Source organism: Dendrobates tinctorius, unplaced genomic scaffold (genome assembly GCF_039654945.1).
Source record: "Dendrobates tinctorius isolate UK_male_01 unplaced genomic scaffold, ASM3965494v1 ptg000019l, whole genome shotgun sequence".
Lineage (NCBI taxonomy): Eukaryota > Metazoa > Chordata > Amphibia > Anura > Dendrobatidae > Dendrobates > Dendrobates tinctorius.
This window is the reverse complement of record NW_027361687.1, coordinates 35,491,148-35,517,457: the sequence shown is the minus strand read 5'-3', so window position 1 is coordinate 35,517,457 and position 26,310 is coordinate 35,491,148. Positions and strand designations below refer to the sequence as shown.

At 53.7% G+C, this 26,310-nt stretch overlaps 2 protein-coding genes across 10 annotated transcripts in view; one reads left to right on the top strand and one right to left on the bottom strand.

The window, feature by feature from the left end:
* Positions 1–5,948: 5,948 nt before the first annotated feature.
* On the bottom strand, positions 5,949–17,881 carry TMEM79 (transmembrane protein 79). 8 transcript variants are annotated; one of them, XM_073566923.1, is made up of 5 exons: positions 17,823–17,881; positions 13,579–13,772; positions 7,278–8,431; positions 6,914–7,127; positions 5,949–6,712 (listed from the first exon to the last, which is right to left on the bottom strand). In XM_073566923.1, exons 3-5 carry the CDS (start codon positions 8,293–8,295, stop codon positions 6,544–6,546), a joined length of 1,401 nt encoding a protein of 466 aa, XP_073423024.1. In that variant the 5' UTR covers positions 8,296–8,431; positions 13,579–13,772; positions 17,823–17,881; the 3' UTR covers positions 5,949–6,543. The 8 variants fall into 8 exon arrangements, with proteins under 8 accessions (XP_073423024.1, XP_073423020.1, XP_073423027.1 ...); XM_073566919.1 differs by having other exon boundaries at positions 13,614–13,772; XM_073566926.1 differs by having other exon boundaries at positions 7,278–8,426; positions 13,614–13,772.
* Positions 17,882–17,935: 54 nt separating this feature from the next.
* The window catches only part of SMG5 (SMG5 nonsense mediated mRNA decay factor), a 61,121-nt gene continuing 52,746 nt past the window's right edge, over positions 17,936–26,310 (top strand). The window contains exon 1 of one of the 2 annotated variants that reach the window (XM_073566917.1): positions 17,936–18,094. In XM_073566917.1, the coding sequence (XP_073423018.1) occupies positions 18,024–18,094 (71 nt within the window). In that variant the 5' untranslated portion in view covers positions 17,936–18,023. The remainder of the gene's footprint in view (positions 18,095–26,310) is intronic. The other variant, XM_073566918.1, reaches the window with a different exon arrangement.

Sequence of the window (26,310 nt, the reverse complement as noted above, 5' to 3'; positions counted from 1 at the left end):
GGTGTCATTTGTGGGGGGTTTCCACTGTTTTGGTACATCAGGGGCTTTCCAAACGCGACATGGTGTCCGATCTCAATTCCAGCCAAAAACGTCAAATGCGCTGCTTCCCTTCCGAGCTCTGCCATGCGCCCAAATAGTGGTTTACCCCCACAAGTGGGGTATCGGCATACTCAGGACAAATTGCACAATAACTTTTAGGGTCCTGTTACCCTTGGAAAAATAAGAATTGAGGGTGAAAAGATCATTTTTGTGGAAAAAATATGATTTTTTAATTGTACAGCTGTATGTTATAAACTTCTGTGAAGCCCTTGGGGGTTCAAAGTTCTCACCACATATCTGGATAAGTTCCTTGGGGGGTCTAGTTTCCAAAATGGGGTCACTTGTGTGGGTTTCCACTGTTTAGGTACATCAGGGGCTCTCCAAACGCGACATGGCAACCGATCTGAATTCCAGCCAATTTTGCATTGAAAAAGTCAAACGGCGCTCCTTCCCTTCTGAGCTCTGCCATGCGCCGTAACAGTGGTTCCCCCCCACATATCAGGTATCAGCGTACTCAGGACAAATTGCACAATAACTTTTGCAGTCCAATTTCTCCTGTTACCCTTGGTAAAATAAAAAAAATTGAACCTGAAGTATTTTTTTTATGAAAAAAAGTTAAATGTTCATTTTTTTTTTAAATATTCAAAAAATTCCTGTGACGCACCTAAAGGGTTAATAAACTTCTTGAATGTGGTTTTGAGTACCTTAAGGGGTGCAGTTTTTAGAATGGTGTCACTTTTGGGTATTTTCTATCATATAGACCCCGCAAAGTGGCTTCAAATGTGATGTGGTCCGTAAAAATAAAATGGTGTTGCAAAAATGAGAAATTGCTTGTCAATTTTTTAACCCTTATAACTTCCTAACAAAAAAATTTTGGTTCCAAAATTGTGCTGATGTAAAGTAAACATGTGGGAAATGATACTTATCAAGTTTTTTGTGTGCTGTATCTCTGTGATTTAAGGGCATAAAAATTCAAAAGTTGGAAAATTCCAAAATTTTCGCCAAATTTCCATTTTTTTCCACAAATAAACGCAAGTTATTTGATTGAAATTTTACCACTAACATGAAGTACAATATGTCATGAGAAAACAGTGTCAGAATCACCGGGATCCATGGAAGCGTTTCAGAGTTATTACCTCATAAAGGGACAGTGGTCAGAATTGTAAAAATTGGCCCGGGAGTTAACGTGCAAACCACCCTTGGTAGTGAAGGGGTTAAAGGGGTTGTCCGGGTTTTTCACATAATCTCAGTACATATCTGGGCTGCAGAATTATGACAATAAGTAATTTACTTTCTGTCAATAGTTTGCACGGTTTTCTAGATATTCTGAACAGAAAGTCCAAGGCGGGGTGTGTTATGGCATTGAAATGAGAACTAGTCGTAACCTCCCACTCTACTCCAAACATGCCCTCTATAGCAACAACCCCACCCTCCATAGCTACAGGCCCTCCCCCTCCACATGAAGAATCGTCCTGTATTCTGGGACAGGCTGCTCCCATCAGTATTTGTGTCATTAGAGACAGTGTTCACACATACACTGCACCAAATCTGCTGCTGTGTGCAGACATCAGTGACACAGAGCTGTCTCATTCAAACAGCAGAGGCTTTGTCACACAACAGATTACATCAGTGACTGCCATCCCCTGTGCAGATTAGAAGCTGCAGACCCCCATCACTGGCCATCACACAGTCTGTTCTCACTGCTGTCAGCTGCCTGGGACAGTGATGGATGGAATTACTGATAAAGAGTTATGTATTGTAATCATGGAGTGGCCCAGAATGCAGGACGATTTTCCCTCCTCCTCACTAGTTTCACTTTCCATAGATCACTGTTCAGCGTGTGTCTGGGGGAGGAGCAGCTGGGTGGTCTGCTCTCTGCAGTGAGGCTGCTAGAGGGGGAGGATTTGTTACTGTGTGATGAGGGTTGCTTCATGTGGTCGGGGAGGGCCTGTAGCTATGGAGGGTGGGGTTGTTGCGGTAGAGGGCATGTTTGGAGTAGAGTGGGAGGTTACGACTAGTTCTCATTTCAGTGCCATAACACACCCCGCCTTGGACGTTCTGTTCAGAATATCTAGAAAACTGTGCAAACTAGTGACAGAAAGTAAATTACTTATTGTCATAATTCTGCAGCCAAGACATGCACTGAGATTATGTGAAAAGCCCGGACAACCCCTTTAAGTCTCCATCCCCTGGTGTGTAGTAGTTTAGTTCTCAAACTCAAGCTGTTTAGTAGTTTAGGTCTCCAACCCGTTGTCTATTAGTTTAGTTATCCATTGTATGGTGAGTAGTGGTTTAGTTCTACAACCCTAGCTGTTTAGTAGTTTAGTTCTCCAACCCCTGGTGTCTAATAGTTTAGTTCTCCATGTTCTGGTGTGTATTTGTTTAGTTCTGCAATCATAGCTGTTTAGTAGTTTAGTTCTCCAACTCCTGTTGTATATTAGTTTAGTTATCCATTGTATGGTGTGTAGTGGTTTAATTCCACAACCCTGCTTGTTTAGTTCTCCAACCCCTGTTGTCTAGTAGTTTAGTTTTCCATCTTATGGTGTGTAGGAAGAGAGTTTGGTTTATGCTCGGGCAAAATTTCGTCCGGACATAGATATGTCAGAAAAAATTTGGCCATCGGTGCAGATGATTTCCTCCTCTTGACTCTCGGAATCTTTAGAGTACATTCTTATGCACATGGCATACAATGTGTGAAGAGATCTGCAGACTCAGTCACCTGTGTTTCCCAACAGTCAGTTGTGCGCTTGGAGAGTTGTGATGTGGGGAAAAAAAGATTAATTTGGGTGCCATCACTGAGGACTGTACTGTGTGTGATGTTAAGGTGGAGGAAGAAGAGCAGAGACCACTTGATGCATCGCTTGCCATCTACTGCAGCACATGTTCTTTCTGGCCCTCATCTACAAAGAGTACCGTTGTACGGCTGCAAAAGAAAGGGAGCGGAGTTGCCATCCAGTAACAAAAGTTGTAAAAATGCTGCACAAATTCTGACTGCAGCAAAACAAACCGACTTCTCATCCCTCATATCATACCTGTCTCACAACCCTAAACAGCTATTCAGTACTTTCAATTCTTTCCTATGTCTAACAGTTCCCCCTCCCTCTCCTCTCAGCTGACTACTTTGCCTCACCACCTGTGAACTTGACACAATAACGTCTCACATCATTCCAAATTATACCAGTCTTCATCACAAGCATAACCCACCTCTTCAACCTGTCTCTAACAACTGGTGTCTTCCATCCTGATTGAAACATACCTCGATCACACCCATCCTCTGTATCTACCTATCGCCCCATATCATTTTTCCCCTATGCCAAACTACTCTCCTTTTGCTCCCTCTTTGACCATGTACAATCTGACTTCTGACTGCACCATTCCACTGAAAGTGCTCTGACTAAAGTCATCAACGACCTACTAACTGCAAAATAAAAGCGACACAAGTTTGTCCTCCTTCCCCTGGCATCTGTCTTTGACACAGTGGACCATTCCCTCTTACTACAGACTTTCTGATCTGTTGACATTACAGACTTGGCCCTTTGTTGGAACACCTTGTACCTGACAGGACATTCAGTGTCTCCCACTCACAGACCACCTCCTCATCTCGCCCCCTCTGTGTCGGTGTCCACCAAAGTTCAGTTATAGGACCGGGAACTATGCTTAGAAGGCCCACTTGCAAGCGCCATCCCTCTTAAAGGGACGGCCTGCATCAACCTAAGGTATTCCCAACCTATAGCTGGGTGATACCTTCTATTTAAGGCTTCTCATCCAACATGGAGGTGCCTGAGCTACGTTGTTAATTTGTCAGGTTCCCCTTGTCCGTCTGCTTGTCTACCCTGTACCCATCTGCTTGTACCTGTCTGCGTTCTTCTGTCCATAAGCCAGTCCAGCCCGCACCTGCCGGTGCTTTTCTGTTCCTCAGCCAGTCCCATCTGCACCAGTGGATCCAGAGTCCCTACAGTGCATGCCTGCATTTTTCATCCCTCCTTTGGGCCTTAGCAGCTTACCCGCTTTAGGTGGTCAGCTGCCACATTCTGTAGGTCAGCCATGGAGTAGCACCTGGTTCCACCTCTTTGTGCCTCCTTGGGTCGCATTTTTCGCCTGCTGCCACTTGTCCAAGTAAGGATTTGGTAGGCCACCTAATTAAGTCCCTTCCTGACTTTCAGAGGGAAACGGAACAGCGATTCCACGACCTTGCCAGTTACAGTCTCCATCTGCTGGATTGACTGTAGTAGAAGAGGTGTCGGTCCCCGCTATACTAATTCTACTTTATTGCAATTGATGACACTTTGTTGGTGTCTGCCACTAATTTTTGTAAATGTATAGACTCCTGCTTGAGTCTCTTTCATGCGAGTTGCTTATAGCAGTAGGCCTCAGAGACCATCAGGCCTCCAATTCCTTGGGCTCAACTACCCATGTTACTATCCTTAAATTTTTTGGACAATGGAAGCCTAGAAAACTGATATTTGTGCCACCTGAGTGTGGCTCAGAATGAAAAGAGATAGAGGTGTTGCATGTGGTATCAGGGCTCCCAGTAAAGGGGTCCTACACCGATGCCTCACCCATCTCGTCTTACTGTGAAGTTCTATTGAAAGCTGTAAATGCTGTCCTAAACCCTGATACCTCTCATGCCTGGCTGATTGCTGCAGTGCCATGCTAAAATCTGTACTGTGGGTTAATTAAGGCCACTTTTCCTGGTGTATGTGCCTCATTTCATGTGTTTTGGCAGCATTTGGGGCAATTATAAGGTGCTGTGCATGCTTTTATTTTTGCCTCCCATGGACTGTAATGTTCAGCGAATATTCAACGAATTATTCAGCGAATATTGCAAATTTGGCGAACGTAATCCGAACATTGAAATATTCGCTCATGTCTAGTGTATGCCCATCCTCAGTGCAAAGCAAGAGGTCCGATTTGGCTGATTGAATGGTGTATGCTCCTCCTTGGAGCAAAGCAAGAAGTCTGATTTGGCTGAACGAGAAGCCTCCTTGTGGAGCGTGCAAAGCCAGTGTATGGAAACTTAGAGGCCATGCACAGATCCTCTAGAAAATAAGCAAATTGTCTTTTGAATAATATGTAATAAGTATACAGTCCACCACAGCACACTGAAATAGAAGATGGCCCCTTATAAGCATCCCTATTCCTCCAAGCCAGAAGGCCACAGAGAGAACAAGGAACTATTGAGCTCCCACAGTATAAGCCATGGATACCCAGTCTTCCTCCCAGCATTCACCTGGGTTACCACCCAAAGTAAAACTAGGAGCCAGTCTAGATAACATCACATCCCTAGGAGAGCCAAAGGTTTAAGAGGTAACGTCTCTCCTTATGGAGAGAGTCAGATTGGCATAAGGAAACTTTTAGTCCATGCTATGCTCCTCTGGGAAATTTAATCTGCAAATTTTCCCATCGGAGATGATGAAGATATGAACTATAGCACTTCCTATTCTTCTAAAAGTCAATGGACCAGATTCATCAAGATCAGTGTTGTTCACTCAGGAGCATCAGATGAGCTGCATGCACCTTGCTTCAAATCCTCCAATCCATGTTGGAGTAAGATTTGTCATGAATTTGACAGGTGACGGTCACCACAACCCCATCCCACCGACTTTGTAAAAGCCCTAATTCTAATGTAAATGGTTTGATGAATCAGTCCTTGAATTAGACGTAGGATATAATGACAAACCACACGCTCCAGTTGCAGACGTGTTTTATATATATATATATATATATATATATTTTTTTTTTTTAGAGTCTAAATACTTCCACTCCCACTAACAGCAGCCCTGGATAGGCGGCATTTTCAGTGATGTCACCGCTGATCTCTAGTGATAGATAGGAGGCATTCTCAGTGATATCACCGCTGATCTTTTGCATTCACATTCCGTTGGATAGTATTAACACTAAGTCATGACTATTGTAACAATACATTTTATTCACAACTGATCAGAAGGCTCCTAATAAATAACTGTAATGAGGTCGATTCAAGAGAATCGTCTCATTTATATAAAACTAGTGCAATATACCTGCTACAGAGAGGAAGACCACCGCAAACCTTTTATGCCAGAGCATCAGGACCACCAGAAAATAGACTGGTAGGCAGAGAACACATTTTCCTTCAGTGACAGTGTTAAGAGAATTGCAGGTTGCGAGAGCAATTAAGTTTTTTTAACAATTCAAATTGCAAAATCCATAATGCTGCAAATTAGTGAGCAGACATAACTGGTCATGAGATGTCCTGAACCATGCAAGATCCATTTGCCTATTAGGAAAGGGGCACTAGGTGGTGCATTTTACTAGGGACTAGATGGTGATCTTTTGCTTTTAAGGAAGACTTTGTGTAAGTGTTTGTAGGCAGTGACTATAAGAAGTCTCTGTTCAAATATCCCCAAACCTGCAGTAGCATTCATTAGTCAAAGACATACTATCAGCCATCATCCTCACCACTTAAGGTGAGGAAGCTGCGAAGATGACGATGGCAAACATCTAGTAGTGAGCAGTGGTCTGCCATCAATGCTGGGGTACGACTCCGTTACCCAAAAAGACCATTTTTTCTGGCTCGATGACAAACATGAAGTAGAGATTGCAGATCATCATGCTGAGCAGCGGTAGGAACGTCAGGCCATAACCAAAGCCGCGGAAGGATCGCCCAACAGCAAAGGAGAGCCAGTAAATCAGCCTGTAACATAGGACATAAAACAGTGAGGGTAAAATGTTTAAAAAGTTGTGCTCGGCTGTACAGGAAAAATATAAGGTATGATGCAGTCATCAAATTACAACACAGTTCAGACAATGGGCTATAGTTAATTACATTCCTAATTATGACCAGGATATATTATGAATGTAAGTCGGCCGTGTGTCTAGAAGGTAAAGGACTTACTGGGATAAAGAGAAGAGACAGGTGAGGAGCGGGATGAACTTCAGCTGCTGCTGGGGTAGGTAGGTGGCCAACACCGAGAGGTTGAAGAAGAACAAGACGAAAAGAAAGGTGCTCTGCTTCACAAACCGCCGGTGTATTGTTACTTCTCGCTCTTTGGGTTTAAATGGATCGTAGGAAGAAGCACAAAGACGTGAAACTCCGTGAATCATAACACCTGAAGAAGGAAGAGACAGCAAAACAGACAATTTATGTTCATCATGCAGAAATGATGCCACAATACAAAGTCAATAGACAGAGTGTAACCACAGCCTTGTGTGTTCGGAATATACCCATTAGTTGAAAATTTGTCAGGAATATTTCTTACCCAGAATGATGGGGAATGAGGCAAAGGCCGAGCATCTTAAGGTGTACACGAGTCTGGAAGGCACATCTGATATGAGCGGAGCATCGAAAGGCAGCCAAGCGTACGCAGCATAGAGCAAGGCCGGGAAAATAACCATGGAGAGGACGAAGGATCCCACAACTTTCAGGCAGGCCAAGTGACACAGGCAGAGGCCCGGATGTTCAGTCTCCCTCTCTACAGACCTCCGGGTGAGACGAATTAAGGGCTCGCTCTCGGGATCTCCTTTTTCCACATCCACATTTTCACACAGATCCATACTGACATTCTTCTTCTGCTCCTCATAAGGTGGGTGTTCAACAAAAAAAGCTGCTCTGATGACCACCTGTGAGTTATTATCCTCCTCCTGCTTCGCATTAAGGTCTTCACTGGGGTCGTACAAGCCAGCATTGCTCAACCTCGCTATACATTCAGGTGCTCGCTTGTCATCGGGGTAGGGCAAGGTCACCTGGGCATCTTCATACTTGGTGCCCACAAAATCGTCTTCAGAGAAGTTTGAAGTCTCTGAGCCGCTTCTGAGAGGCTTTTCATCATCACTAGCGACATCAGCATCTTCCTTCTCCCCATCATCTAATGCCATCTCTGTACAATTCTCGCACATATTCATGTAGTTCTCCACACATTCCTTGCAAAGACATGTCGGATTGCTCTGTTTTCGACAATTTTGCGGAGACGAGGGCAGTGTCTTGTCTAAGTAGTTGGTAGGTGAGTCGTTATTCTCTTGACGTTGACTGTCCTGAACATCATCCCCGTCACCTTGGTCTTCTGGAATTTTTTTCTCCTCATCTTCTGCAACTTCAGATTTCATATGGTCGGTGAGGTCTTCTTCTTCATACGTGTTCTTTAGGACATCCAGTTCATAAAAGCCGACACTACGGACCTTTTTCTCTGGAATCTTTTGCAAAGTGAGAAAGTCTACAGAATCAAACCCCCTCTCCTCTATAGAGTCCAGCTCTGGGATGACATTCTGAGTTTCGGCCATTTTTTTCTTCTTAATGTTTACGACAGGTCATAAAAGGACATTTACACCGTGAGTGCTGACATGGCATCTGACAGGCCTAGGACTATCCCCAAACACTTATGTGCCAATTCTCAATGATTTCTTCACAGCAGCTGAACTGGTAATAAAACAAGAGGAGGAATTAATTAGATCTTCCTAAATTACATGCACTAATTTACAACATGACATCATGCACCAACTCCAGTCACAGCTGATATTATAAGGTTTAATTGTGAACGGCTCTCCCAAAACAGGACAAGAAGGCGAACAGAGATTACAATGCCCCCTATGTACAAAAATATAACTACTATAATACTGCCCCTATGTACAAGAATATAGCTACTATAATACTACTCCTATGTACAAGAATATAACTACTATAATACTGCCCACTATGGACAAGAATATAACTACTATAATACTGCTCCCTGTGTACAAGAATATAACTACTATAATACTGCCTCTATGTACAAGAATATAACTACTATAATACTGCCCCCTATGTTCAAGAATATAACTACTATAATACTGCTCCCTGTGTACAAGAATATAACTACTATAATACTGCCTCTATGTACAAGAATATAACTACTATAATACTTCTCCCTGTGTACAAGAATATAACTACTATAATACTGCCTCTATGTACAAGAATATAACTACTATAATACTGCCCCCTATGTTCAACAATATATCTACTATAATACTACCCCTATGTACTAGAATTATAACTACTATAATACTGCCCCCTATGTAAAAGAATATAACTACTATAATACTGCTCCTATGTACAAGAATATAACTACTATAATACTGCTCCTGTGAACAATAATCTAACTACTATACACTTCGCCTATAAGCTTTTCTCCTGAACTCATATCCTCATCCTTATTATAGGTAATTATCTTGATGATGTTACAAGCTTGATTAAGAGCTGGAAACTGCCTAATGTCATAGGGATGATATTTGCCCCATCTGAGTCAAGACAGGAGCTGAGCTAGAAATCTTCGTGCTGTTATCCAAACCAAAGAAAGGCATCATTATGCTACAGAAAACCACCACACCTTAATAATAGAGAGTCAGTGCGGCTTTAATTGTAATCTGAACATGTCCGCCTCACCTGTCACCCATGTCCAGCAACACGCGCACCCCCGCAGAAACCTTGCACATCTTGACACTCACACACTCTCTGACTCTATCCTACCACTGTCCTCCATATCTTCACACCACGACACAGACACTGCCACTAGTTTCTACAGTACAATGCCACTCTTGTATCAGCCATCGACTCGGTCGCCCCTGTCATGCATAACAGAGTGCGACAAATCAATAGACAACCCTGGCACAATAACACCACTAAAAAGCTTCGTCAAGCATCCAGAATTGCTGAAGGGCACTGGAAGAAAACGCATTCCCAAGACGACTTCACTGCTCTCAAACAAGCAACACTTGAATTCAAATCAGCTCTCACCTCTGCTAAACAGGCCTGCTTTACATCCCTTGTATCTTTCTTATCCCACAACCCTAAACAGTTGTTCAATACTTTTATCTCCCTCCTCCACTGCCCCCTCCAAATTCCCTAATCTCTGCTGAGGACTTTGCCGCTGAGCACTTCAAAAACAAGATAGACCAAACACGGCAATTCTTTATTATTCAATCACCACAACCCCTTTGTATACCAAACCAATGCCCAAACCCCATAACCTCCTTATCCAACATCACAGAAGGGGAGCTTGCTCATCTTCTCTCCAAATCACACTTCACCACTTGTGTACTCGACCCCATCCCATCTCCTCCCCAACCTCGTCACCATTCTTATCCCATCTCTAACCCACCTCTTCAACCTATCACTAACTTCCGGTACTTTCCCTTCTACTTTCAAATATGCCACAATCAAGCCTCTCCTCAAAAAGCCAACCCTCGACCCAACCGCTATGTCCAGCTATCGCCCAATATCACTGCTCCCATTCTCTTCCAAACTCCTGGAGCAGCACGTCCACTCTGAACTTTCCTCCCATCTCTCATCTAACCTGCTCTTTGACAACCTACAATCTGGTTTCCGCCCCCATCACTCCACTGAGACTGCCCTTACCTTACAGCCAAAGCCAACGGACAATACTCTATACTCCTGCTTCTAGACCAGTCCTCTGCCTTCGACATAGTTGACCACTGCCTCCTACTACAGATCCTCTCTTCCTTTGGCATCAAAGACCTCTCCCTATGCTGAATCTCCTCATACCTCTCCAACCGCACATTCAGCGTCTCCCACTCCCACACTACCTCCTCATCCCACCCTCTCTCTGTTGGAGTCCCGCAAGGCTCTGTTCTAGGACCCCTACTCTTCTCAATCTATACACTTGGCCTGGGGCAACTCATACAGTCCTACGGATTCCAGTACCACCTTTATGCCGATGATACTCTGATCTATCTCTCTGGCCCAGAAGTCACCTACCTGCTCTCCAAAATCCTGGAATGTCTATCAGCCATATCCTCCTCCTTCTCCTCCTGCTTCCTCAAACTGAATGTGGACAAATCTGACTTATCATCTTTCCCCCAACTCACAGATCTTCCTTACCTGACCTATCTATAACAATTGACAACATCACTTTTTCCCCCGTACCGGAAGTCCGCTGCCTCGGAGTAACCCTCGACTCTGCCCTGCCCTTCAAACTGCACATCCAAGCTCTCTCCACCTCCTGCCGCCTCCAGCTCAAAAATATTTCCAGAATCCGTCCCTTCCTCAACCCTCACTCTACTAAAATGCTTGTGCATACCCTCATCATCTCCCGTCTTGACTACTGCAACATCCTTTTCTGTAGCCTCCCTGCTAACAACCTCGCACTTCTCCAGTCCATCCTTAGCTCTGCTGCGTAACTAATTCATCCCTCTCCTCGCTACTTCTCCGCTTCTCCCCTCTGCAAATCTCTTAACTGGCTCCCAATCCCTCAGCGTATCCAATTCAAATTACTAATACTGACCTACAAGGCCATCTATAACCTGTCTCCCCCATATGTCTCTGAACTAATCTCCCGATACCTTCCCTCACGTAATCTCCGATCCTCCCAAGACCTCCTTCTCTCCTCCACACTTATTCGCTCCTCACCCAACCGTCTCCAAGACTTCTCCCGAATAGCCCCCATCCTCTGGAATTCTTTGCCCCAACACGTCAGGCTATCAACCACACTCGGATCCTTCAGACGGAACCTGAAAACCCATCTCTTCAGGAAAGCCTACAGCCTGCAATGATCCACGCTGCCTCTTCACCACTACTGGAGCTACCGCCTCACCATCACTGGAGCTGCTGCAACCCTCAAACCCACCGTCTCCTTCCCCACCATCCTGTAGAATGTAAGTCTGAAAGGGCAGGGTCCTCTCTCCCCTCTATATCAGTCTGTGATTGTTAGTTTGTTTACTGTAAGTGATATCTGTATTTGTATATTACCCCTTCTTATGTACAGCACCATGGAATCAATGGCGCGATATAAATAAATAATAATACTTAATGTGACAGGATAGTGAGGCCCTGCAGATTGGAGGGGACCCTCTACTGATCCAATCTTTGACAAGATACCTGCTGATCAGGGGTGAACACTGACAGCTTGGGGCCCCTGTGCAAGAAATGTGTCTGGGTCCCCCTCCTTTTATGGCAACAAAGATATATTATATATAGCCACACACACATACGTGTGTGTGTGTGTATATATATATATATATTACATAGTCTCCTTTATTATGTATATTCCTGTCCCTTATTATACAGTGCCCTCTCTTAATATGCACAGCACCATCCCTTACATATTGGATTATATAGATCCCTGTTTTTTATTACATACCATCCTGTCTTGTTAGCTGTATATTATGCATTGATGGCTGATGGAGCATGGAAAAGCTTCATTTCTAATGGCGGAGCTGATGGACTGGTAGTCTGGTCATTGGCTCCTCCCCATCAGCAGTCATTTTATATCTAAAGGTACTGTCACACTTAGCGATGTACCAGCGATCCCGACCAGCGATATGACGCTGTCAGGATCGCTGGTACATCGCTAAGTGGTCGCTAGTGAGCTGCCACACAGGCAGATCTCACTAGCGACATCGCTGGGGACGGGGATTGCTACTTACCTGTCACACCAGGCGATCCTGCGTCTTCCCGCCCGGCTCCACGCGTCGCTCGTCGTCACAGCAGGAAGCGCCGCAGGAAGCTGACGACGAGAAACAGTGCAGCCTGTTCTCGCGCGATCAGCGATAACCAGCGGGGGAGCGGGTTGTAGGTAAGTATCAGACATAGAGATATCGCTAGCAATATCGCTATAACGTCACTAGTTATAGCGATATTGCTAGCGATATCTCTTAGTGTGACAGGCCCTTAACAAGAGAGGGGACTATGTAATAAAAGAGGGCGCTGTGAATAACAAAAATATCAAGAATACACTATGTAAGAGACAGCACTGTACATAACAGCAGAGGAAGCTATATAATAAGGGACGGCAGCATATATAACTAGAGAGGATGGTACGTAATAAGGGATGGTGTTATACATAATAAAAGAGGAAACTATGTAACCAACGATGGTGTTATACATAATAAGTGAGTACACTATATACTAAGGGACTGTGTTATACATAAAAAATGACTACATTATAAATTGAGCGATAGCGCTTTACATAATAAGCAAGTACACTATATACTAAGGGAGACTGTGCTATACATAACTGAGTACACTTTATACTAAGGTTGTACATGCGGTAAGTCTACCCCTGCTGCTGATGGATTTGCAAGTCAATTTGGAGAGAATTTACATTTTTTGGGAGTAGATAATGTACTATCATATGAGTAAACAACCTTTTTTTTTTTTTCGGTAAATTTCCTACTGTTTTCAAGACTGAATTTTGCAGTCTGCTGCGCTTTTGCTACAATGTCACATATACAATGTGGATGCCTGCAGCTCGTTACTAGGAAAAATGTGAAATGCATGAGGTCATACCACTTTACTGGAGAGACAGCTTCCTGTGGTAAACTGGTGTGACCGGTCACTTGCGACACTCGGATAAAAAAACATAAGTAGTCCCATAGACGAGCAATAAACCCTTATGCTCAGCGGCCAAATGACACTTCGATTTAAGGCAATAATCACTAGACCTAGAATATTTCACCTTGACATCTACAGAAGGTTTTGTTCCTTGTCATAAGCAGCAGACACTTCCGTTGCCACTGGATATGTTGAAAGCTATCAGCAGCCATAACCTGCGACTGTCAAAAATATCTTACCAGTCTCTCCAGATCTATAGTCTCAGGTGACATACCTCATTCCCGACCCGAGCATCGGCTGTAAGCTCACCTTCCTTCCTGTAACAGCCCCTCCAATATCCAAGCACTTCTTCCTATTTACCTGCCAGAGGTGTGTGCAAAGGGCTGGGCCACTGCTCAGGGAGGCCGAGCTATTATGCTTAACCCTTTCTTACCTGCAGGAGTGGAGAGAAATAAACAGCAGTGAACACATCTAATAATGAAGGTAGCCATCACAATAGCAGCAGCCCACATTACTCTCCTCCCCCGTGGTCCGCACACAATACCTGATATATAAGCACACCTCCTCCAGAGACAATAACAAAAGGAAACAAGAGTAATCAGTAACAGAAGAAGCTTCTCCCAATAATCCCCTAAATTCCACTTCAGCACAACATACACTATGCACTACAATGCATGTTACACCCCCGCACCTTATACTTCTCAGAACCAGTTACACCCCAGCACAGTATATTCCCCGGTACCAGTTACACCCCCGCACCGTATACTACCCGGTACCCGTTACACCTCCGCACAGTATACTCCACGGTACCCGTCACACCCCCGCACCGTATACTCCACGGTACCCGTCACACCCCCGCACCGTATACTCCACGGTACCCGTCACACCCCCGCACCGTATACTCCACGGTACCCGTCACACCCCCGCACCGTATACTCCACGGTACCCGTCACACCCCCGCACCGTATACTCCACGGTACCCGTCACACCCCCGCACCGTATACTCCACGGTACCCGTCACACCCCCGCACCGTATACTCCACGGTACCCGTCACACCCCCACACCGTATACTCCACGGTACCCGTTACACCCCCACACCGTATACTCCATGGTACCTGTTACACCCCCGCACCGTATACTCCCCGGTACCAGTTACACCCTCGCACCGTATACTCCCCGGTACCAGTTACACCCCAGCACCGTATATTCTCCGGTACCCAGGACACCCCAACACCGTATACTCCCCGGTACACCTCCACACTGTATACTCCACTGTACCCGTTACACCCCCACACCGTATACTCCACGGTACCCGTTACACCCCCACACCGTATACTCCACTGTACCCGTTACACCCACACCGTATACTCCACGGTACCCGTTACACCCCCACACCGTATAGTCCTCGGTACCCGTTACACCCCCACACCGTATACTCCCCGGTACCCGTCACACCCCCACACCGTATACTCCCCGGTACCCGTCACACCCCAACACCGTATACTCCACGGTACCCGTCACACCCCAACACCGTATACTCCACGGTACCCGTCACACCCCCGCACCGTATACTCCACGGTACCCGTCACACCCCCGCACCGTATACTCCACGGTACCCGTCACACCCCCGCACCGTATACTCCACGGTACCAGGTACACCCTCGCACCGTATACTCCACGGTACCAGTTACACCCCAGCACCGTATACTCTCCGGTACCCGTGACACCCCAGCACCGTATACTCCCCGGTACCTGGTACACCTCCACACCGTATACTCCACGGTACCCGGTACACCCCAACACCGTATACTCCCCGGTACCCGGTACACCTCCACACCGTATACTCCACGGTACCCGTTACACCCCCACACCGTATACTCCACGGTACCCGTTACACCCCCACACCGTATACTCCACGGTACCCGTTACACCCCCACACCGTATACTCCACGGTACCCGTTACACCCCCACACCGTATACTCCACGGTACCCGTTACACCCCCACACCGTATACTCCACGGTACCCGGTACACCTCCACACCGTATACTCCACGGTACCCGGTACACCCCCACACAGTATAATACCCCGTACATGTTACACCCATGCACTATATACTCCTCGGTGCGTTACACCTTCCCACATCTTTTTACTCCCCGGTACCCATTATACCCCCGCACCATATACTTCACGGTACCCGTTACACCCCCGCAATCTATACTCTCCGGTACCTGTTACATTCCCGAACCGTATACACCTGCTACCAGTTACACCCCAGCACTGCATACTTCAAGATTCAAAGAAGCTTTATTGGCAGGACTAAATACACATTAGTTTTGCCAAAGCAAGTGTACAAAAGGAAATAGGGATAGGGACTGTAGGGATGTTGGGAAGGGGCTGTAGGAAAGGTGGATGGGGGCAGATCCAGGGTGGGGGCCATAGAAGTCCATGGCATATCTCGCAGTCTATGACATTCACTCGTATACTACGCCGTACATGTTACACCCACGCACTATATACTACCCGGTACGTTACACCTCCCCACATTGTATACTCCTCGGTACTACACCCCCCTCCGCACTGTATACTCCTCAGTACGTTACACACATACCCACCGCACCATATACTCCCCGACATCTGTTACACCCCGCACCGTATACTCCCCAGTACCTGTTACCAGGGCCGGACTGGCGATTTGGCAAATGCCAGAAGGGTCTGTCTGATCATGGTCCGCTTTGTCTCCTACATTATCAGAATCTGCATCAAGACCCGCATACTGTTAACAGTTGTGACAGCACAAAGTTGCCATCTACCTCACATTCCTTCCGTTTTTTTTTAATTTTATTATTATTAATTTATTTTTAGTTGTTGTGAGGGGACAATCACACTATATAGGGCACTGTGAGTTGGATAATCATAGTATATAAGGGGCTGTGATGTGGACAGTCATACCGTACAGTGTAGTTAGAACCATCATACTTCATAGGAGCGGTGAAGTGTACAATCATAGTATGTAAAGAGTACCATCATACGATATAGGAGGCTATATGGGGGGCTGTGAAGTGGACCATCATACTATACAGGGTGCTGGGGGGGGGGGGGGGGAGTCAAAGTGTTGGGGCTACAGGGAATCTTCATAGTGTATGTGGATCTATCAGTGTGGGATAGCTGGGGGGGGGGGGGGGGACCAAGATTCAGATTCAAAGAAGCTTTACTGGCAGGACGAAATACAAATTAGTTTTGCCATCTTACTGTATACTCTCCGGTATGTGTTAGACCCCCACACTGTATACTCCCCTGTACATGTCCCCCCCCGCACTGTATACTTCCTGTACACGTTCCCCCCACACTGTATACTCCCCTGTACACGTTCCCCCCGCGCTGTATACTCCCTTGTACATGTTTCCCCCGCACTGTATACTCCCTTGTACATGTTTCCCCCGCACTGTATACTCCCTTGTACATGTTTCCCCCGCACTGTATACTCCCTTGTACATGTTTCCCCCGCACTGTATACTCCCCTGTACATGTTCCCCCCCCACACTGTATACTCCCCTGTACATGTTCCCCCCCGCACTGTATACTCCCCTGTACATGTTCCCCCCCCGCACTGTATACTCCCCTGTACATGTTCCCCCCCGCACTGTATACTCCCCTGTACATGTTCCCCCCCGCACTGTATACTCCCCTGTACATGTTCCCCCCCGCACTGTATACTCCCCTGTACATGTTCCCCCCCGCACTGTATACTCCCCTGTACATGTCCCCCCCCACTGTATACTCCCCTGTACATGTCCCCCCCTACTGTATACTCCCCTGTACATGTCCCCCCCACTGTATACTCCCCTGTACATGTCCCCCCCACTGTATACTCCCCTGTACATGTCCCCCCCACTGTATACTCCCCTGTACATGTCGCCCCCCACTGTATACTCCCCTGTACATGTCGCCCCCCACTGTATACTCCCCTGTACATGTCCCCCCCCCACTGTATACTCCCCTGTACATGTCCCCCCCCCACTGTATACTCCCCTGTACATGTCCCCCCCCCACTGTATACTCCCCTGTACATGTCCCCCCCCCACTGTATACTCCCCTGTACATGTCCCCCCCCCACTGTATACTCCCCTGTACATGTCCCCCCCCCACTGTATACTCCCCTGTACATGTCCCCCCCACTGTATACTCCCCTGTACATGTACCCCCCCACTGTATACTCCCCTGTACATGTCCCCCCCACTGTATACTCCCCTGTACATGTCCCCCCCACTGTATACTCCCCTGTACATGTCCCCCCCCCACTGTATACTCCCCTGTACATGTCCCCCCCACTGTATACTCCCCTGTACATGTACCCCCCCACTGTATACTCCCCTGTACATGTCCCCCCCCACTGTATACTCCCTGTACACGTTACCCCACCGCACTGTATACTCCCTGTGCACGTTATAACCCCCGCACTGTATACTCCCTGTACACGTTACCCCACCGCACTGTATACTCCCTACGCGCTCCTTTCTGTGGTGAAATTTCAGTAGTGCACGTTTCCCGCGCTCTGCTCGGGAACGTCATTCTCATTTTAGCCCCTCCCACTTTGCGCCGTACGGTGACGCCTCCCGAGCTCTCGCGGTGTTTGGCCGTGACACAGATATGGCGGACACGGAGGCGTAGAGCTGACCGCAGTCATGAGCCAGGGGGCCGCTGAGAGCAGCAGCGAGCCAGAGGCCAAGGTGCTGCACACTAAGCGGCTGTACAGGTGAGAGGATGAGGGGACGGTGGAAGTGATGCTGCAGAATGCCTCCCTCCCCGTACTCCTCCCCTCCCTCCCACCTCTCTCCCACTCTGTCCCCTCCCTCCCCCCCCCTCTCCCACTCTGTCCCCTCCCTCCCCCCCCTCTCCCACCCACCCCTCTCCCACTCTGTCCCCTCCCACCCACCCCTCTCCCACTCTGTCCCCTCCCACCCACCCCTCTCCCACTCTGTCCCCTCCCACCCACCCCTCTCCCACTCTGTCCCCTCCCACTCTGTCCCCTCCCACCCACCCCTCTCCCACTCTGTCCCCTCCCTCCCACCCACCCCTCTCCCACTCTGTCCCCTCCCACTCTGTCCCCACCCCTCTCCCACTCTGTCCCCACCCACCCCTCTCCCACTCTGTCCCCACCCTCCCACCCCTCTCCCACTCTGTCCCCTCCCTCCCACCCCTCTCCCACTCTGTCCCCTCCCTCCCACCCCTCTCCCACTCTGTCCCCTCCCTCCCACCCCTCTCCCACTCTGTCCCCTCCCTCCCACCCACCCCTCTCCCACTCTGTCCCATCCCTCCCACCCACCCCTCTCCCACTCTGTCCCATCCCTCCCACCCACCCCTCTCCCACTCTGTCCCATCCCTCCCACCCACCCTTCTCCCACTCTGTCCCATCCCTCCCACCCACCCCTCTCCCACTCTGTCCCCTCCCTCCCACCCCTCTCCCACTCTGTCCCCTCCCTCCCTCCCACCCACCCCTCTCCCACTCTGTCCCCTCCCTCCCACCCACCCCTCTCCCACTCTGTCTCCTCCCTCCCACCCACCCCTCTCCCACTCTGTCCCCTCCCACCCACCCCTCTCCCACTCTGTCCCCTCCCTCCCACCCACCCCTCTCCCACTCTGTCCCCTCCCTCCCACCCACCCCTCTCCCACTCTGTCCCCTCCCTCCCACCCACCCCTCTCCCACTCTGTCCCCTCCCTCCCACCCACCCCTCTCCCACTCTGTCCCCTGCCTCCCACCCACCCCTCTCCCACTCTGTCCCCTGCCTCCCACCCACCCCTCTCCCACTCTGTCCCCTCCCTCCCACCCCTCTCCCACTCTGTCCCCTCCCTCCCACCCCTCTCCCACTCTGTCCCCTCCCTCCCACCCCACTCCCACTCTGTCCCCTCCCTCCCACCCACCCCTCTCCCACTCTGTCCCCTCCCTCCCTCCCACCCCTCTCCCACTCTGTCCCCTCCCTCCCTCCCACCCCTCTCCCACTCTGTCCCCTCCCTCCCACCCCTCTCCCACTCTGTCCCCTCCCTCCCACCCCTCTCCCACTCTGTCCCCTCCCTCCCTCCCACCCCTCTCCCACTCTGTCCCCTCCCTCCCACCCACTCACCCACCCCTCTCCCACTCAACCACCCCTCTCCCACTCTGTCCCCTCCCTCCCACCCAACCACCCCTCTCCCACTCTGTCCCCTCCCTCCCACCCACCCACCCCTCTCCCACTCTGTCCCCTCCCTCCCACCCACCCACCCCTCTCCCACTCTGTCCCCTCCCTCCCACCCACCCACCCCTCTCCCACTCTGTCCCCTCCCTCCCACCCACCCCTCTCCCACTCTGTCCCCTCCCTCCCACCCACCCCTCTCCCACTCTGTCCCCTCCCTCCAACCCCTCTCCCACTCTGTCCCCTCCCACCCACCCCTCTCCCACTCTGTCCCCTCCCTCCCACCCCTCTCCCACTCTGTCCCCTCCCTCCCACCCCTCTCCCACTCTGTCCCCTCCCTCCCACCCCTCTCCCACTCTGTCCCCTCCCTCCCACCCCTCTCCCACTCTGTCCCCTCCCTCCCACCCCTCTCCCACTCTGTCCCCTCCCTCCCACCCCTCTCCCACTCTGTCCCCTCCCTCCCACCCCTCTCCCACTCTGTCCCATCCCTCCCTCCCACCCCTCTCCCACTCTGTCCCATCCCTCCCACCCACCCCTCTCCCACTCTGTCCCATCCCTCCCACCCACCCCTCTCCCACTCTGTCCCCTCTCCCACTCTGTCCCCTCCCTCCCACCCCTCTCCCACTCTGTCCCCTCCCTCCCACCCCTCTCCCACTCTGTCCCCTCCCTCCCACCCCTCTCCCACTCTGTCCCCTCCCTCCCACCCCTCTCCCACTCTGTCCCCTCCCTCCCACCCCTCTCCCACTCTGTCCCCTCCCTCCCACCCACCCCTCTCCCACTCTGTCCCCTCTCCCACTCTGTCCCCTCCCTCCCACTCTGTCCCCTCCCACCCACCCCTCTCCCACTCTGTCCCCTCCCTCCCACCCACCCCTCTCCCACTCTGTCCCCTCCCTCCCACCCACCCCTCTCCCACCCCTCTCCCACTCTGTCCCCTCCCACCCACCCCTCTCCCACCCTGTCCCCTCCCACCCACCCCTCTCCCACCCTGTCCCCTCCCACCCACCCCTCTCCCACCCTGTCCTCTCCCACTCTGTCCCCTCCCACCCCTCTCCCACTCTGTCCCCTCCCACCCCTCTCCCACTCTGTCCCCTCCCACCCACCCCTCTCCCACTCTGTCCCCTCCCACTCTGTCAAATCCCACCCACCCCTCTCCCACTCTGTCAAATCCCACCCACCCCTCTCCCACTCTGTCAAATCCCACCCACCCCTCTCCCACCCTGTCCCCTCCCACCCCTCCCACCCTGTCCCCTCCCACCCACCCGTCTCCCACCCTGTCCCCTCCCACCCACCCCTCTCCCACCCTGTCCCCTCCCTCCCTCCCACCCTGTCCCCTCCCTCCCTCCCTGTCCCGTCCCTCCCACCCTGTCCCTCTCCCACTCACCCCTCTCCCACTCACCCCTCTCCCACTCACCCCTCTCCCACCCACCCCTCTCCCACCCACCCCTCTCCCACTCTGTCCCCTCCCACCCACCCCTCTCCCACTCTGTCCCCTCCCTCCCACCCCTCTCCCACTCTGTCCCCTCCCTCCCACCCCTCTCCCACTCTGTCCCCTCCCTCCCACCCCTCTCCCACCCACCCCTCTCCCACTCTCTCCCCTCCCTCCCACCCCTCTCCCACTCTCTCCCCTCCCTCCCACCCCTCTCCCACTCTGTCCCCTCCCTCACACCCCTCTCCCACTCTGTCCCCTCCCTCACACCCCTCTCCCACTCTGTCCCCTCCCTCACACCCCTCTCCCACTCTGTCCCCTCCCTCCCACCCCTCTCCCACTCTGTCCCCTCCCTCCCACCCCTCTCCCACTCTGTCCCCTCCCTCCCACCCACCCCTCTCCCACTCTGTCCCCTGCCTCCCACCCACCCCTCTCCCACTCTGTCCCCTCCCTCCCACCCCTCTCCCACTCTGTCCCCTCCCTCCCACCCACCCCTCTCCCACTCTGTCCCCTCCCTCCCACCCACCCCTCTCCCACTCTGTCCCCTGCCTCCCACCCACCCACCCCTCTCCCACTCTGTCCCTTTCCCACTCTGTCCCCTCCCTCCCACCCACCCCTCTCCCACTCTGTCCCCTCCCACCCACCCACTCACCCACCCCTCTCCCACTCACCCACCCCTCTCCCACTCTGTCCCCTCCCTCCCACCCACCCACCCCTCTCCCACTCTGTCCCCTCCCTCCCACCCACCCACCCCTCTCCCACTCTGTCCCCTCCCACCCACCCACCCCTCTCCCACTCTGTCCCCTCCCTCCCACCCACCCACCCCTCTCCCACTCTGTCCCCTCCCTCCCACCCACCCCTCTCCCACTCTGTCCCCTCCCACCCACCCACCCCTCTCCCACTCTGTCCCCTCCCTCCCATCCACCCACCCCTCTCCCACTCTGTCCCCTCCCTCCCACCCACCCCTCTCCCACTCTGTCCCCTCCCTCCCACCCACCCCTCTCCCACTCTGTCCCCTCCCTCCAACCCCTCTCCCACTCTGTCCCCTCCCACCCACCCCTCTCCCACTCTGTCCCCTCCCACCCACCCCTCTCCCACTCTGTCCCCTCCCACCCACCCCTCTCCCACTCTGTCCCCTCCCACCCACCCCTCTCCCACTCTGTCCCCTCCCACCCACCCCTCTCCCACTCTGTCCCCTCCCTCCCACCCCTCTCCCACTCTGTCCCCTCCCTCCCACCCCTCTCCCACTCTGTCCCCTCCCTCCCACCCCTCTCCCACTCTGTCCCCTCCCTCCCACCCCTCTCCCACTCTGTCCCCTCCCTCCCACCCCTCTCCCACTCTGTCCCCTCCCTCCCACCCCTCTCCCACTCTGTCCCCTCCCTCCCACCCCTCTCCCACTCTGTCCCCTCCCTCCCACCCACCCCTCTCCCACTCTGTCCCCTCCCTCCCACCCACCCCTCTCCCACTCTGTCCCATCCCTCCCACCCACCCCTCTCCCACTCTGTCCCATCCCTTCCACCCACCCCTCTCCCACTCTGTCCCATCCCTCCCACCCACCCCTCTCCCACTCTGTCCCCTCCCTCCCACCCCTCTCCCACTCTGTCCCCTCCCTCCCACCCACCCCTCTCCCACTCTGTCCCCTCCCTCCCACCCACCCCTCTCCCACTCTGTCCCCTCCCTCCAACCCCTCTCCCACTCTGTCCCCTCCCACCCACCCCTCTCCCACTCTGTCCCCTCCCACCCACCCCTCTCCCACTCTGTCCCCTCCCACCCACCCCTCTCCCACTCTGTCCCTTTCCCACTCTGTCCCCTCCCTCCCACCCACCCCTCTCCCACTCTGTCCCCTCCCACCCACCCACTCACCCACCCCTCTCCCACTCACCCACCCCTCTCCCACTCTGTCCCCTCCCTCCCACCCACCCACCCCTCTCCCACTCTGTCCCCTCCCTCCCACCCACCCACCCCTCTCCCACTCTGTCCCCTCCCACCCACCCACCCCTCTCCCACTCTGTCCCCTCCCTCCCACCCACCCACCCCTCTCCCACTCTGTCCCCTCCCTCCCACCCACCCCTCTCCCACTCTGTCCCCTCCCACCCACCCACCCCTCTCCCACTCTGTCCCCTCCCTCCCATCCACCCACCCCTCTCCCACTCTGTCCCCTCCCTCCCACCCACCCCTCTCCCACTCTGTCCCCTCCCTCCCACCCACCCCTCTCCCACTCTGTCCCCTCCCTCCAACCCCTCTCCCACTCTGTCCCCTCCCACCCACCCCTCTCCCACTCTGTCCCCTCCCACCCACCCCTCTCCCACTCTGTCCCCTCCCACCCACCCCTCTCCCACTCACCCCTCTCCCACTCTGTCCCCTCCCACCCACCCCTCTCCCACTCTGTCCCCTCCCACCCACCCCTCTCCCACTCTGTCCCCTCCCACCCACCCCTCTCCCACTCTGTCCCCTCCCACCCACCCCTCTCCCACTCTGTCCCCTCCCACCCACCCCTCTCCCACTCTGTCCCCTCCCTCCCACCCCTCTCCCACTCTGTCCCCTCCCTCCCACCCCTCTCCCACTCTGTCCCCTCCCTCCCACCCCTCTCCCACTCTGTCCCCTCCCTCCCACCCCTCTCCCACTCTGTCCCCTCCCTCCCACCCCTCTCCCACTCTGTCCCCTCCCTCCCACCCCTCTCCCACTCTGTCCCCTCCCTCCCACCCCTCTCCCACTCTGTCCCCTCCCTCCCACCCCTCTCCCACTCTGTCCCCTCCCTCCCACCCACCCCTCTCCCACTCTGTCCCATCCCTCCCACCCACCCCTCTCCCACTCTGTCCCATCCCTTCCACCCACCCCTCTCCCACTCTGTCCCATCCCTCCCACCCACCCCTCTCCCACTCTGTCCCCTCCCTCCCACCCCTCTCCCACTCTGTCCCCTCCCTCCCACCCACCCCTCTCCCACTCTGTCCCCTCCCTCCCACCCACCCCTCTCCCACTCTGTCCCCTCCCTCCAACCCCTCTCCCACTCTGTCCCCTCCCACCCACCCCTCTCCCACTCTGTCCCCTCCCACCCACCCCTCTCCCACTCTGTCCCCTCCCACCCACCCCTCTCCCACTCTGTCCCCTCCCACCCACCCCTCTCCCACTCTGTCCCCTCCCACCCACCCCTCTCCCACTCTGTCCCCTCCCACCCACCCCTCTCCCACTCTGTCCCCTCCCACCCACCCCTCTCCCACTCTGTCCCCTCCCACCCACCCCTCTCCCACTCTGTCCCCTCCCTCCTACCCCTCTCCCACTCTGTCCCCTCCCTCCCACCCCTCTCCCACTCTGTCCCCTCCCACCCACCCCTCTCCCACTCTGTCCCCTCCCTCCCACCCCTCTCCCACTCTGTCCCCTCCCTCCCACCCCTCTCCCACTCTGTCCCCTCCCTCCCACCCCTCTCCCACTCTGTCCCCTCCCTCCCACCCCTCTCCCACTCTGTCCCCTCCCTCCCACCCCACTCCCACTCTGTCCCCTCCCTCCCACCCCTCTCCCACTCTGTCCCCTCCCTCCCTCCCACCCCTCTCCCACTCTGTCCCCTCCCTCCCTCCCACCCCTCTCCCACTCTGTCCCCTCCCTCCCTCCCACCCCTCTCCCACTCTGTCCCCTCCCTCCCTCCCACCCCTCTCCCACTCTGTCCCCTCCCTCCCACCCACCCCTCTCCCACTCTGTCCCCTCCCACCCACCCACTCACCCACCCCTCTCCCACTCTGTCCCCTCCCTCCCACCCACCCACCCCTCTCCCACTCTGTCCCCTCCCACCCACCCACCCCTCTCCCACTCTGTCCCCTCCCACCCACCCACCCCTCTCCCACTCTGACCCCTCCCACCCACCCACCTCCCACTCTGTCCCCTCCCTCCCACCCACCCCTCTCCCACTCTGTCCCCTCCCACCCACCCACTCACCCACCCCTCTCCCACTCTGTCCCCTCCCTCCCACCCACCCACCCCTCTCCCACTCTGTCCCCTCCCACCCACCCACCCCTCTCCCACTCTGTCCCCTCCCTCCCACCCACCCACCCCTCTCCCACTCTGTCCCCTCCCACCCACCCACCTCCCACTCTGTCCCCTCCCTCCCACCCACCCCTCTCCCACTCACCCCTCTCCCACTCTGTCCCCTCCCACCCACCCCTCTCCCACTCTGTCCCCTCCCACCCACCCACTCACCCACCCCTCTCCCACTCAACCACCCCTCTCCCACTCTGTCCCCTCCCTCCCACCCACCCACCCCTCTCCCACTCTGTCCCCTCCCACCCACCCACCCCTCTCCCACTCTGTCCCCTCCCACCCACCCACCCCTCTCCCACTCTGTCCCCTCCCTCCCACCCACCCCTCTCCCACTCTGTCCCCTCCCTCCCACCCACCCCTCTCCCACTCTGTCCCCTCCCTCCAACCCCTCTCCCACTCTGTCCCCTCCCTCCCACCCACCTCCCACTCTGTCCCCTCCCTCCCACCCACCCCTCTCCCACTCTGTCCCCTCCCTCCCACCCACCCCTCTCCCACTCTGTCCCCTCCCTCCCACCCCTCTCCCACTCTGTCCCCTCCCTCCCACCCCTCTCCCACTCTGTCCCCTCCCTCCCACCCCTCTCCCACTCTGTCCCCTCCCTCCCACCCCTCTCCCACTCTGTCCCCTCCCTCCCTCCCACCCCTCTCCCACTCTGTCCCATCCCTTCCTCCCACCCCTCTCCCACTCTGTCCCATCCCTCCCACCCACCCCTCTCCCACTCTGTCCCCTCTCCCACTCTGTCCCCTCCCTCCCACCCCTCTCCCACTCTGTCCCCTCCCTCCCACCCCTCTCCCACTCTGTCCCCTCCCTCCCACCCCTCTCCCACTCTGTCCCCTCCCTCCCACCCCTCTCCCACTCTGTCCCCTCCCTCCCACCCCTCTCCCACTCTGTCCCCTCCCTCCCACCCCTCTCCCACTCTGTCCCCTCCCACCCACCCCTCTCCCACTCTGTCCCCTCCCACCCACCCCTCTCCCACTCTGTCCCCTCCCACCCACCCCTCTCCCACTCTGTCCCCTCCCTCCCACTCTGTCCCCTCCCTCCCACCCACCCCTCTCCCACTCTGTCCCCTCCCTCCCACCCACCCCTCTCCCACTCTGTCCCCTCTCCCACTCTGTCCCCTCCCTCCCACTCTGTCCCCTCCCTCTCCCACTCTGTCCCCTCTCCCACTCTGTCCCCTCTCCCACTCTGTCCCCTCTCCCACTCTGTCCCCTCCCTCCCACCCCTCTCCCACTCTGTCCCCTCCCTCCCACTCTGTCCCCTCCCTCCCACTCACCCCTCTCCCACTCTGTCCCCTCCCTCCCACCCACCCCTCTCCCACTCTGTCCCCTCTCCCACTCTGTCCCCTCCCT